This window comes from Cyanistes caeruleus, chromosome 1 (assembly GCF_971803275.1).
Source record: "Cyanistes caeruleus chromosome 1, bCyaCae1.hap1.1, whole genome shotgun sequence".
NCBI lineage: Eukaryota > Metazoa > Chordata > Aves > Passeriformes > Paridae > Cyanistes > Cyanistes caeruleus.
This window is the reverse complement of record NC_141701.1, coordinates 64,114,571-64,128,566: the sequence shown is the minus strand read 5'-3', so window position 1 is coordinate 64,128,566 and position 13,996 is coordinate 64,114,571. Positions and strand designations below refer to the sequence as shown.

At 42.9% G+C, this 13,996-nt stretch overlaps 2 protein-coding genes across 2 annotated transcripts; one reads left to right on the top strand and one right to left on the bottom strand.

Annotated features, from left to right (window-relative positions):
* Positions 1–3,246: 3,246 nt before the first annotated feature.
* Positions 3,247–4,189, bottom strand: MRPL36 (mitochondrial ribosomal protein L36). Its single transcript, XM_086895998.1, has 2 exons — positions 4,075–4,189; positions 3,247–3,935 (listed from the first exon to the last, which is right to left on the bottom strand). Exon 2 carries the CDS (start codon positions 3,923–3,925, stop codon positions 3,608–3,610), a length of 318 nt encoding a protein of 105 aa, XP_086752124.1. The 5' UTR covers positions 3,926–3,935; positions 4,075–4,189; the 3' UTR covers positions 3,247–3,607.
* A 19-nt stretch (positions 4,190–4,208) lies between these two features.
* NDUFS6 (NADH:ubiquinone oxidoreductase subunit S6) lies at positions 4,209–11,587 on the top strand. The gene is made up of 4 exons (XM_086895989.1): positions 4,209–4,352; positions 5,363–5,416; positions 9,459–9,581; positions 11,442–11,587. Exons 1-4 carry the CDS (start codon positions 4,209–4,211, stop codon positions 11,505–11,507), a joined length of 387 nt encoding a protein of 128 aa, XP_086752115.1. The 3' UTR covers positions 11,508–11,587.
* The last annotated feature ends 2,409 nt before the right edge of the window (positions 11,588–13,996 follow it).

Genomic DNA, 13,996 nt, shown 5'->3' with positions numbered 1-13,996 from the left:
AATATGGTGTCTGCATTACTCAAAAATAGCTGTTATTTTAACTGAATGCAGGAAACTGACTGTGGTGGTGTCAGAATCTGGAACAGTCACCTGTCAGTCAGCTAATCTCAGGGTGTACTGCCTCCATCCGAGCAGACACAGCTTCTCAGTACTATAATTCCTAAAGACTTCTCCCTCACCTGTCACTTTTGAATAGCTATTGTCCTGAATTCAGCAACCAATACTGTAATTCCCATACACACAACCACAGACAATGTCTGACAGTAATTAATATACATGAGCTCTAAGATTTATCCTCCAGTTGACCTAAATATATCTTTACCTGTTGTGTATCAGGAATCTGACAATCTTATTCCCTAGAACAGTTCTGAGGAGCTAAGTCACTTTAATCACTCACAACTGCAAATGATTTTAATAATTGTACAATGGAAGCAGTCACAGGAGACATCAGGTGTCACATTCCCGCTCCAGAGTGGGGATTTAAAGAATGAAAATTTTCTGGAGGGGGTAACATGGACACGTAAGCAGTAGGAAGCCAAAAGCTGAAAATATAATCTGAGACTGAATCTTATTTCAGTCTTCACTGTATGAATTCTTCTTCCTGTCTTATTGGGTACTATTTTCCTCCCTAAAACATTTTATGTTCTAGCTGTCATCTCCTTATTATTCCCCTCCCTTCCAGCCTCCAGAGGGAGAATTAAAAAAGAAAATACATACAACTAAGGAACTAACATAGATTGGTATTTTTAGTATTATTACTGTTTTTAGTATCCCAGGACTAAATTTTTGGCTTGGGTAACTTAAGTAACTGTTGTGTACTCCCTCCTTTGTCAACAGCTGTTTAAGTAGCACAACATTCTGAAGGTCTGTAATGAAGGATGTGAACCCTTAGCTATCAACCACGAGGCTACTGGCTGACATTATTTCACCTGCTCATTTTGCAGTTGCTGTAAACAAATGTAAAATAAACATGCATCACCCCCAGCTACAGGCACCTCCCTCATGTCATTCAAATTACAGAAAGCTATAGAATCTGATTTTTTTTAGAACACCTCTGTAACAGTTTGTAGACATCAACTAAAAAATGGTACTTACAAGTGTGAGATTCAGTACTCCTGCCTAACAGATGGAAAAATTGAGACAAAGGCAAAATTACCTTTTCAAGATTATACAGCAAGTCAGTGGCAGAGTACAATTACAATTCAGAGCCTCCTAGCTTCTAATCCTATAATCCTCTTTCCAAAATCTATTAAGCACAACCAAATATGCTGTTTCAGTGATGGCCATGAATGCTCCATTCTTTTCAGTGCTCCACCCCAGGTACTAAAAACTGACTGTTCAGAATATGACACATGAATTGTTTACAGCCATAATAAACATTTGAATTCAAATTACTTCACATCTCAAGTTTCTGACCAGCAGCCCTACATTCAAAGGGTCTAATCAGGAAAAAAATTTCATAACTGTAAGTTGTTGAGGTAAGATACTGAGTCAGCACTGTATAAAAGCTTGTCTTAGGCTAAAGGGGGAAATGAAAACAGTAATTTGTGCCTCTCTCTGCTGCACAGTAATCCTAGCCCTAAATTTCACTCAATTTCTGAGCGCAGACCAGATCTCACACCAGCCTGGCAGAGTGAACTCACAAACCATTGAATTCAGAAAATCTGGCCAGGTAATGATTGTTTCTCCTCACCCTGGCAATTCACATTTGCAGGTGTCTCTTAACTATCTGACACTGCTCCTGGCAAGAGAACCCTCGTTTGAATACATCCTCAAGTAACCCATCAGCACAATTCGTTTTGTACCAGTGAACTGCCTTTTTCTAACTGAACCAAGAGGTTGGATGAACTTCTTGAGGCAGTAAGACCACTTGCCAACTATCTCTCCTAAAAAGCCCAACCAACAGACTCTCATTTTACCTAATGCCCAATCCACAGGTCAGTCCTTACTATCCACTGGAAAAGTGGGTAGGCCTGGAAATCACTTGGGTTTTTTTTTTTGGTCATACATACACTATTTACTTTAAAGGTGTATAAACAGCTCAACTCAAGGTACCACAGAGCTTCACAGCACACAGGCCTTTTCTTCTGCTGGAACAAAACACACAGCTCACACCTACAAATGTGTACCATTAACACTGAGAATCAGAGCTTTTAAAATCTTCAGTTCCTAAGATGGCTTAACTGTTAAAGCAAGTTAAAGGTGCAAAATATTTCCAAGAAACTTCTCTGCTTACATTGTAATTTCATGCACAAGCTGCAGGTATTTGGAAGGTAGAAGTTCTTTTTTATGATTGCCCAAATTCCAATCAAACCATTTGAAGTACAGCAAGTTTTCCACAGCTTCAAGGTTCTTTGATTTTGAGGAGCCTTACACATTTTCAATCAATCTCTCTTTAGTTAGATGTAGCTAGCCTGTTCTCTCTTCCCCCATTGCCATGAATTCATTTGAATGCTCCCTAAGATGGATGTGTATGTTAACTAACCTGTTCCTATCTCTCCAAACCCTCATTTCCAGTGATGAGATAGATGAGTGAAAAGAACCACGCAACATATGGAAAACCAGTAATTTTTGCCTCTGGAATGCTTAGCCACAGCTTTACAGGCTTAGATTCTCGTTGCCTACAAGCACCGAGTAAAAATATACTAATTATAAAAGTTACAATTGCAATTGTAAAGTTGTGGAATTTTAACTGGGCAGAAAAGGTTTTCAAGCCGTCTTACTATTCAATGTTACAGCAACTTCAAACACAGTGCTCAACCAATTTCACCTCTCAAGTCAGGGACACTTTCTCACAGTACTCTGGCAAACTTATAGCCATAATAGGATACTTTTCCAAAAGTTTAGTTTGGCACACATTGCCAAGAACTTGTAGGTCAGAGGATGAACTCCTGTCTCAAGCAGAGTCATACTGAGAAGTGTGAGGAATACCACTGGTGACTGAAACAATTAATTCATGGATACCAATCCACTAGTTTGCATTCAACATTAAGCTTGGCCGTATGACTTCTGAGGCATTACTGCTCTCAGTCATTCTCTCCACACCTGATAGGACAGAGTTCTTTCAGGGGACGCAAGAAAAAAAACCCTCACCAATTTGTGAGAGTGAGTATAAAGCTTTGCACAATCTTAGGACAAGTTAGATGGAATCTGAAATTCTGAGCTTGAAACTATCGGTAGTGTTATCAACATCCTGGGGGGAGGGTTAAGGGTGTTTAAGAAAAAAAGCACGGTGTGTAGTAGTAATTAACATCAGTGGCATTTATTTTCATTTTTCTTTAATTAAATGCACCTCAGAGTCCAGCCACACAGCTTCACCCTTACTAATTTAACAGCACGGTGATTTTAAGGCTTGACGCCTAAGATGACAAGAGGTCCTGAAGGCCGCTGTTTCCCACTTCAGTTCTCCGCATCCAAGGCCTGAAATTCCGGCAAGGGCCAAGACCGCACCTCGCCCCAGGTGTTTCAAAGACGAAACACTGTCCCCAGCTCCCGCAGCCCGGGGGCAGCCCGGGGGCAGCCCGGTGACAGGGACACGGCCAGCGGGGGCTCCGGGCCCGGCAGCCGAACACGGCTCCGGCTCTGTGCCCTGCGCTCCGGCCCGGCGCTACCCCTTGCGCTGCTTGTGCCGGGGGTTGCTCTTGCAGCACACGTAGAGCCGCCCACGCCGCCGGACGATGTAGCAGTCCTTGCAGCGCCTCTTCAGCACCGTCTTCGTCTTCAGCCCGGCCAGCAGCGGCGGCCCGGGCGGCGGCGGCGCGGCCAGCAGCCCGCGGGGCGCCCGCCACGGCTGAGGGGCCCAGCGAGCACACGCCGCGGGCAGCCCCGCCGCCCGTCCCCACGGGGCCAGCGAGCACAAGGACGAGCGGCACAGCGAGCGCAGCGGGGCGGCCGCGGCGGCGGCCCTGACCAGGAGGGACAGCATGCTCGGCACCCTGCGGGGACAGCGCGCCGGTCAGGACACACGCACCGCTCCCGCTCCCCTCCTCCTCCTCCTCCTCCTCCTCTCCCGCCGCTGCCTCCGCACCACCCACCGCCCCAAACAGTGAGGACTCCGCTGCCCGCTGCTCTCACCCCTCGCCGCCCGCGGAAGCCGCCGCTCCCGGCCCACGGCCACGCGTCCCCCCCGCCACCGGAAGCGCGAGCAGCGACCGGGGCGGGGCGAGCTCCGTGCCCGCCTGACCGGGAGTCACGTGGGCGGCGCAAAGATGGCGGCGCCCGCCGCGACCTTCCGCTGGCTGCTGCTGCGGAGCCGCCCGCTGCTGTCCCGCCCGGAGCTGGCCGCTGCCGCCGCCCGGCCCTACGGTGTGCGGCCCTCCGCCACCGGCGAGCTGGTGACTCACACGGGGCAGGTGAGCGAGCGGGGCCCGGAGCTGCTCGGGGAGGGCGGCGGGCGCGTCCCGCCGGCCCCTGCAGCGCAATCCCGCCGGGGCGGCGGGCAGCGCGCTGGTGCGGTGTGGTGCATTGTAACGGGGAGGCTTAGGTCGGACGTCAGGAGGAATTTCCTCAGGAAAACAGTGGCTGGATACTGGAATAGGCTGTCCAGGGAGGCGGTGGAGTGTCCGTCGCTGCAGATGTTCAGGAAATGGCTGGATGCGGCGCTTAGTGCCGCGGTCTACTTGACATGGTGGCGTTCGGTCACTGGTTGGATTGGATTATCTCGGAGGTCTTTTCCAACCTCATTTATTCTGTGACTCTCCGTTCAGCGCACACAGTGGAAATTCATGCTCCTGCACGATCCGAACACAGGAGGTACGCGCTGTCTCGGTAAAAAAAACAAACCCAAAACCGCCCCTGTTGATCGGGGTCGGGTCACTGGCCATGAGCGCTCCGGTCCGGGTCCGGCTGCTGGCCCAGCCGAAGAGCTGCCAGGGGCAGGAGGCACCCTGGGGTCAGCGCCGTGCAGCTCCGCCTCACCTCCCTTCCAGCCGAGGAGCTGAGGCTCGGCACCTTGAGGAGATGCGGGAGGGGATGGCGGCTGGAGCTAACCTGGGAAAGCTCGGGCTGTGGTTACTTAGCTGAACAGAAAGAACTACAACACCTGAATTTCCCTCTTGAGTTCACCAGCTAGGTCAGATCAAGGAAAAGCTAAATAATACATTTGCGTTCACCTCTGTGATCAGGTTCTTCATGCCACCCCCAGCACCACCAGTTTCCTTGTCTTTTGTGCTTTCCAATGTGCAATTTAGTTACTTGTGTGAGAGAAATGGAAGGTAATTTTTCTGTATGCTAGCTACGTGCTTATAAGGTGATAATATTTGAAACTAAGTAAACAGTTCAAGTTATTTATTTTCTATGTATTTGTGTTCTATGTTTATAGCTGTTGCTCTGTAAATAAGATCACGTTTATTTCACGCTCTAGGTATATGACGAGAAGGATTATAGAAGAGTTAGATTTGTTGGACGTCAAAAGGAGGTAACTCATTCTGCTTTTTCTCATGGGAGAAGGATTAGTTTATGGGTGTTTTCTTTACCTGATAGAAGTGTCCTCAACCTTATTGTCATTAAAAAACCACAAATCAAAAAACCCCAGCAAGTAAGAAACCAACTAAGCCCAAGCCATAGAACCAAAACCAGCCAATCAACCAACCAAAAAAAAAAAACCCCAAAAAACCCCAAAAACCCACAAACAAACAAAAAAACCCACCAAACCCCACCCCCCCCCCCCCCCCCCCCAAAACACCCTACCAAACCGGTTTGGATTTGTTTTTTTTTCACTACAGTGTAAATATTTTTTAAGGCAGCTTATAGTTAGTTGCTTCTTTCTTAACTCCCTGTTTTTGATAACCTTGGAAAACTCAAGACTTGCTCTGCATTTGTTAGGTGCTTGTATTTAGGGTGTTAGAGTTGTAGGCATTTGAACATCTTAAACTTGGAACAGTTTTTGTTTTAAACGTGTGTTTTAAGAAGTTGTTAGTATGTTTTTAGCACATTTATATTCAGAAAAATCACATCATTAAATACTCTGCTGAATTGTTCATCTGTTTATATATCTGTTTACATCTGTTTTGAAGCCTAATTTGCTTCTGTGTAGTTAAAATTCTGATCTTTATCCAAACTACATTTTTAATGAGTGAGATTTTAATGAGAAACATTTGCTGAGAGAGTGATGAAACAAATAAAAGTAAAATGTAGACTATTATGAAACAATGAAGCCTCAAATGCAAAGTCTAATAATACCAGCATCATTCAGGTGCAATACTATGAATGTGGCCCTGTTGCTGCTGCTTAAAATTTTACATACCCACTCTATGTCCTTTAGCACTGAGTTTTTTCTCTAATGATCAAGCAGCACAGCTCCATGAGGGATCTGCTGGCCTTTGGGATAAAAATAGAATTATTTCAGCTGAAATGTATTCCTCAATGCCTGAGCCTTTGAATAGTGCCTTAGTGTTAATGCTATACATGTTTATGTATAACAGAGACATTAAATATAAGGTGTGGTAGATTTTTAATGTAGTGGCATATAATTATTCTTTTCCTAAATTATCCTGAACTAATTACACTGATTTCCAAGTTTTCATATTGAGTTTACCTCACTGTGTGGCAGATACAATTTAGCTCATGCTGTGAGGTAAAAATGGGGATTCTACACGTGAAATAATGAAATGAAAATGTCACTTAAAATGCTGAATTAGCTTACTTCAGGGAGGATAGTTGGCAAAGTAGGTCTCTCCCAAGTGTATTGCCCGCATCTCTGCTACTTCTCTAACTTTGTAGGAAATGCTCCTTAAGCCTAATTCTCCATGGGGCAGTGGTCCCTCTAATGTGCCTTTGCCATCAGGCAATTTCAGACTCTATGTGGTGTGGAGCACCCAGGGTTTTCAGTTCAGCCTGTTTCTACCTTCTCCAGCAAAAGCCACACTCTATGTCTGCTGAGCAAGGTTTAATGCTAAGTTTTAATGGTGAAATTGGGACAAAATTTACATGTTAAATACTTCAAACAATCTGTTCCTATTAATAGGATCTTTCTCTAGGGGCTTTGCCATTATCCCACAGTGTGTTCCAGCTGCCAATATTAGGGTTGACAGCTGTGTCTGTAGTCTGAATGTTGTCATGTTTCTGAAGCAGAAGCTCTCCTGGTGACTGTTCTTTCTTGGTTGCATCTTCCCTTTGCCCTCAGTATGGTCCAGGTGGTTGCATCCCTCTTGGGATCAGCCCAGTCCAGCCACGGCAGCTTTCCTGTCTGGGGGTGGGGGATGCAGCCTCTGGACTCTCCCCCAGTCAGGGTCTGTGTGCTTCAGGTGGCCAGGCCCAGGGGCATGGCCTAGAGGATGTGCTTATTGTCCCCTCCATTCTGCCAGCCCGTTGGTAAGTGACATCCATGAGTTTTAGCCAAAATCATTGGTTCTCTGTGGAGAACTGGGGATTAACGCTCTCTGGCAAGGGTCTAAAGCAGGAAGCTGTGAGAAAACTGAGCATGGCAACTGCTAAACTGCATCTGCCACAGTCCAGCAAGGTCATCCTGCCCTTCTATAATCCCTAAGGTCATCCTGTCCTTCTATAATCTCTAAGGTGGAGCAGGACCTATTTCAACACTGCCATTCCCACTGGAGCTGTACCCTTTCTGTTGGGCTTGTGCAGCAGCTGAGAGTGTGAGGAGAAGTCACCTCAGTGCTGGTCTGTTTTAAATATTCTCTCCTGTCTTCCCTCTACATCTTTGGACTGGGATCAAATCCAAGTTTGGTTTTATCTCTTTAGTCTCCCAGACCATGGACTGACACAGGTGGATAGGTGGGAAGAAGCAGAAATGAAATTGTCAAACTGGCACTGTGACAGGAGAAAAACAGCCCATTGATTTATGCTTGGAGCAAGGCACATCTGGATGTGCTGAGGGGATCAGCCCTTTCCTGCAGAATACTGCTGTGCTTTAGTCAAAGGGATATGTTTTAACTGCAACCATCTGGGTGGGGTTTTTTTGTTTGTTTGTTTTTGTTTAGTTTTGGGTTTTTTTTGGGTTTTTTTGGGTTTTTTTGTGATGTGTTTTCCTGGTGAATTCCTAGACTGTGTCTTGTTTGGTAGGCTTAGCCACACACAAGTCTTACCTATACAGTGGATGAGAGGTCTTTGCTTCTCTCTTCCCACAAGTACCTTTTGTGGTTAAGAAATGTTGGGATGAGTGGAGTTCTTGCTTCTAATCCTGAAGCAAAGGTGTATGATGGTTTTATCTCCCTCCTCCTTTAGCACATAATTAAGGATGCACAATTTTGAGTGTTATTAAAAATAGTAAAAGTTCTTACTGTTTGGCAGAAATTACATGGCTCATGGATGCAGCCCCAGACAGTGGGGTTCTTGATGTTGCCAATTTCTTTTGATACCAAAACTTAGTCTTTTTTAGATTTTTTTTTTAGCTGTCATCTTTTGATAAGGACAAATTCTTAGTTGGCAAAACTGACTTTTCCATTACTGTACCAAAAAAAAGCAGATTTTGGGAAGACTTAATGGGAGGCTTGGTGAAAGATGCTAAGTTGTTATCTACTAGGATTATATAAAAACACTGCTGTAATTCCTAGGGATTTATGTAATGGATGCATAACTGTCTTTTTCCCAAGAATCTCATCTTTATTCCAATACCAGCATGTTTATACACAGAGCAGTACAGTAGTTAGTACCTCCTTTGGGTGTGCATATTATTTGATATTCATGCGTGTATAACATGGCCTTTGAAAAAGGTGGCCCCTCCTGGAGTACTTTTCCCTGAATTGTAGCAGCAGTTGTCTGCTCAGTGCAGACTTGGAGAGTATTGGATTGCTGTAGGTCCCACTGGGGGGCAAGCTGCTGTGTCACCAGCCTATCCAGACACGGATATGTTTTCCTGGCCATGCAGGTGTGCTCTAGGAAGAAGCCCTACTTGTTGGTGATGTGTATATTCAGGAAGTGCGCATGATAGATTTACAGAGTGGAGTAGTGGCATTTAGAAGTTTTTTCCTTTTTTCTGCTGAACAATTTGTTTTTCTGACTGTTGTTATGCACTACATTCATGTTTTCATGAGATTCCTGTGCAGTGATAGAATAAGGTACATGGCTAGAGGCTCTGAATTAACAGCCATTGTTTTATCTCATGCCTGACCTTACTTGTCTCACTATTATTTTTGAGTTTATCAGCGGAGATTTTTCTGCAACTTTATCATATAGTCACTAAAGCAGAATACAGTGTTGGTTAAATATCCTCTCTTCTTGTCTACTTGCTCCTGCTCACCTCTCTGCTGAATCTGCTGAAAGCTGAGCACTGATGTGGCCTGTATAACAGTGGGAAAGGGATTACCTTTGCCGAGTTTAGTGTATAGTTCGTTGATCTGGCTTATAGCAGAGCCTGAGTTGGTGGAGGAGTGGGGAGGAAGCCTAAGCAGGAACTCCTTAAAATGGCTGTAGTGGAACTGCCTGAGAAGGCAGCAAATAGCAATTGCTTTCTGTTTGAGTGGGGATGGTATCTGAAAGTTTCCCTTTCTTTCTTACAGGTGAACAAGAGTTTTGCAATTGATTTGATAGCAGAACAGCCTGTGAGTCAAGTTGAAAGCAGAGTGATCTCATGCGATGGTGGTGGTGGAGCTTTGGGACATCCCAAAGTATACATAAACTTGGTAATGTCATTAGTCTGCATATACCATGTTTTACCTGTGCATTCTTTTTTTGTAAGATTATCAAGTTTTTGGAATGCTAGTTTAACAAAATAAAAGGAGTAACCACCTGAGGTGCTCATTTTATTTAGTGCCTGATATAAATCAGAAAAATTAGAGGGCTTCCATTTGAAGTTACAGAAATCCCTTTTTGAAATTTTGGTTTATTTAGCAGGATAGTATTTTTAAAAAAAGAAATCAGGTGAAGTAGTAAGTACAACCACTGAGAGCAAAAATTAACATCCATGCTGCATTTTGGAACTCTAATTATTGAAATGCCACCATGTAGTTTGACCATTCATTTACAGTATTCATAGGAATATGCAGTTTATTTTTAATCTTGCAAGTTCAAGGGAAGAAAAAGGAGGAAGACCAAACCAACCAACCCCTTTTTCAGTCTTTGGGAATCTTGGTAGTTCTGAAGACTGAATGTTTCAGTCATGGCTGGAGAATGAAGAATAAATGTTGTCTTATGCTCCTGTTGACAGTAGTGATAGTTTCCAGTGTATTTTTGTTCTAGAGAATAAAAATATTAAGGGTACTGTCCTGTGACCTTAGTTGATGCAGCTGTTGCTTAGGTACTGTTCTCAGGTAGAGCCTGATTGCAGATGTTTTAAAATCTTTGCTTGCGCACCTAAACTTTGAGATTTCCTAATGCCCAAAAGAGGGATGGGGAAGAGCTGGTGTCCTTAAGTGTTGGAGTTGTTGTGACTCCTAACTAGAATCATAAGCATTTCTATTTTGATCAAAGTAAGAATTTTCTAATAATTTATTTTACCTTATTCAAAGTCAAATGTTTGGAGGTTCTGAATTGTAACTCTTAGGAAGTACTTCAGCCTTAACTTCTGTAGCACACTCTTGATCTTTATGTTGATTCGTTTGATATGTTCCACACTCTTGAAGAATGATAATATTTTGTGGATTTTGAGATTTCATATATATATATAAAAATTATAGTCAAGTTACAATTTGTCTGTGATTTAGTTCTTGAGAAATAAAGTCTTCAAACAGGGTGGCATTAGGTTAGCTTCTTTTCCCTGAAAACTGAAGTGCAGGCTTTTGGGAATGGAGGGTAGTTTGCATTTTTTAGTTCTAATCCATTATTAAGGGGAGCCATGAATTTAACTTTGTTTCATGAATACAAGTAGTCATGTTGCAAAATCACAGAAGATTCCTGAGTATTTAGCTGTATTATGTTTTGTCATGTTAAGGAAGGACTGCAATGACACCTTGCAGTCAGTTACACTACAAAATTCTAAAAAATACATGTACCTTCTGGAGAAAATAATGAAATTTTATACAGCAGTAGTTCCTCCTGTTCTCCAAAACACTTTCTTCCAGCATTTCTCATGGATTCCTACAGAAATCTCCTTCTTCCTACAGACAACTCTGTTACTGACCAAAATTCTCTCTAGGAAATGCCAAATCCTATTCTGTATTGAAATAATTGTTAAGTGAACTTTTCAGAACATTGGAATAGGTATGACCAAACTGTCTTAAGGTGTCCAGTTTGGTAGGAGGATCTTATATTTCTGAGGAGATACCACTTTGTTTGACTTTAAAATTATATAGTTGAATTTAGGCCTGGTAGTTGAAACTCTGGCATAAGGGAAGCTACATACAGAATAAAAATACAGCATACAGAAATAAAGCATGAGCCTCATAGCATCATCTTTGCTTCCAGTGTTTCAAATAAGACTAAACTCTATTCTTTGGCAATATTGTTTGGTTTAAAGATGGCAAAATAAATAAGAAAAAAAATTGTAATTTCTTAAAGTTTTATAAAGTGAAACTAGCAGCTGTTGTATTTTTATATTTTTGCAGGACAAAGAGACAAAGACCGGAACATGTGGCTACTGTGGACTTCAGTTTAAACAGAAACGTCACTGAAAGATTATCCCTGTGTGCTTGCAGATTTCTGTTCAGATTTTAACATTCAACTATAAATAAACAATATATTTAGAAAGCCAGGATTTGTGTTTATTTTAACTTTGGAAAGTGCAGTCTGTACATTTTTAAAACCCAGCTTGTCATTTATTTGAGACCTGAATGGATTTACAGTATCTGCTTTGTACTTAATTTAGTTTTCATGTTTGGCAGACTTCTCACAGGCTTAGAAGTGGTGTTTGGTTGTAGATAGGTTTGGCTTGTCCGGGGTAGATATGTATTTTTTTCAACACTGAATGGGCTGTAATTGTTTACTGGGTGATTAATTATCCTAGGTGTTTGTCTTTTGTCACTGTGTGACACTCTTAATTGGTTCATGGTCCAGTATCTGTAGCTAGATTTACAGATGGAAGTGCCAAGATATTATGATACTTGGTCCTGGAAGCAAGATTGTCAGCCCTGAATTAAATAGCTGCTCTTGCTGCTTGTTTAAAAGAAGCCACCAGTGCCTGGGATGGTAATCAGTGTGAGCTGGAGATCTACCTAAGGCAGTGTGAAAGGTGAGGACATAACCATTTGCCCTGCATTTGAAGGGGTGAGAGTGTATCTTGGGATACACACCCAAAGCCTCTGTAGGAACTGGGTCTTGTCAGACTCAAAGTAGGCATTGCTCCATTACAGGTGGTAGCTTCTCCTCCTTTAATGCAGGTAATTTGACACTGAGAGCATCTGCCTAGGCTGTGTGAGGCTGGTTGTGGGGCATACCTACCCACTTGCTTAATTTCACTTAGCATTCTGTCATGTGAGCATGGCTTTCAAACAGAGCCTCTGTCTAGAGCAGAAGGGTCTGAGTTTGGTTTGGTCTTTGTTCCACAAAGCATATTAATCTGTTGTCAGTAAATTACTTTTTTTTTTAAATATTGGTGATAGGATGTGGTCCCAGGGAGTAATTGCTGCTTGTGTAAAGTTTAACAGGGTAGGGTTCTAAACCTGCAGTTTATGTAGTTAGGTTGATGTGGTCGTATGAAGTTGATCATGTAGGCCTAAAGCTGCTTAACTTGCTTGTGTCAATTTATAGATGAAGATGGACCAAATCAGGTTTAAAGCAGGGTCTGAATGGTTCTCTCTGTAGGAGTCATGTGTTCAGAGACTGTACTGCAGGTGAGTAATTGCATGAACACTTCTCTTTTTTCATTCATTCCACCTATAAAAGTTTTACTGCTCTTTCTGCCTCTTCCTCTTATTCTTCCCCTCACTTTCTCTCCTTTCCATTACTGCTGGTTTCAGTGATCTTCTGGCTGTCAATTTATTTTTTATAATGACCTAGATTTAGGAAGTACTAATTAGAGTTGTGCATTGTTGTGCAGTGTAGGTTACTGAGCACTGACCAGGGTCTGTTATGAAGATTGTAATTTTTTAATGTTAGTGCAGTGGCCAAGTTAACGTGTTTAGAGTAGCACCTGAGCACGTACAAAGATGGCAACAGATCCCTCCATGAAACTGAGTAATTTGCAATCTGACCTTATGCAAGCGATCTGTCAACTGAGCGTAAATCTGGTTGCATTTTACTCTGGCTCTCTACCAGTTTGTAGGGTATTTTGGCTGGCAGAGTTCCCATGGTGCAATCATCTCTACAAAGAGACCTGAAACAAATAATTGTATGTGGACCTCTTCCTTGGACCTTAGTTGTTCTAATGAATAATATATCTGCTTGGATCACTGCTTCTCATAATAAATTAACAATGTTTAAATTGGCACGGCATCTGCTGAGGACCCGGACAAATCCCATCCCACTGGTCTGAGCTATGGAATGCTGTTCTTGGATGTTCTCCCTAAAGTACTTGTGCTGTGTGAAGCTGTTGATACCTGTGAAATGAAGGCCTCTGCTTTGCTCTGATGATCTCCACAGGAAGACTTTGGACTTTGCTTCTTATCGGTTCCTGTGTACTAGATTCATGTACCTACTTGGGAATGACTGTTCATATGAAGTCTTGGCTTTGATCTGTGCTATCCACATACCTGTGCAAAGGCCAGCCTTGATTTGCAGGAAAAAGAAGTGGGGAAATGCAAGAATTTAACTTTACTGGTTACCTCAAGCAGATGCATGTGGAAATGGATGTGTGAGGATAGACCAGAACACATCAGTATCAAAGTAAGGGTGGACTAAGCCAGGTAAGTATCAAAGCAGCTTTGCAGTTCTCAGGGCGCAAGTTGAGACTCTAAAGCAGTATGGAATAAAACTTTCAGACTTAGATTCTGTCAGTCACTGTTTTGTTCCTCACAGATAATTCATTCCACGCTGGAACTACAGTCTCTGATTAGCAGAATACAAACCATAGTTTATACTCTGTCACTAGGGAAATGTGAAGTACCAGCACATGATAATGGTCACAACTTCATCTTGTTTTACCTAGTAAAACCAGATAGGCTTTTTTCCCCCTTTATTGCTGCATGTATTAAGGTTGGTTAAAATCAGTATGTATTTAAACTTC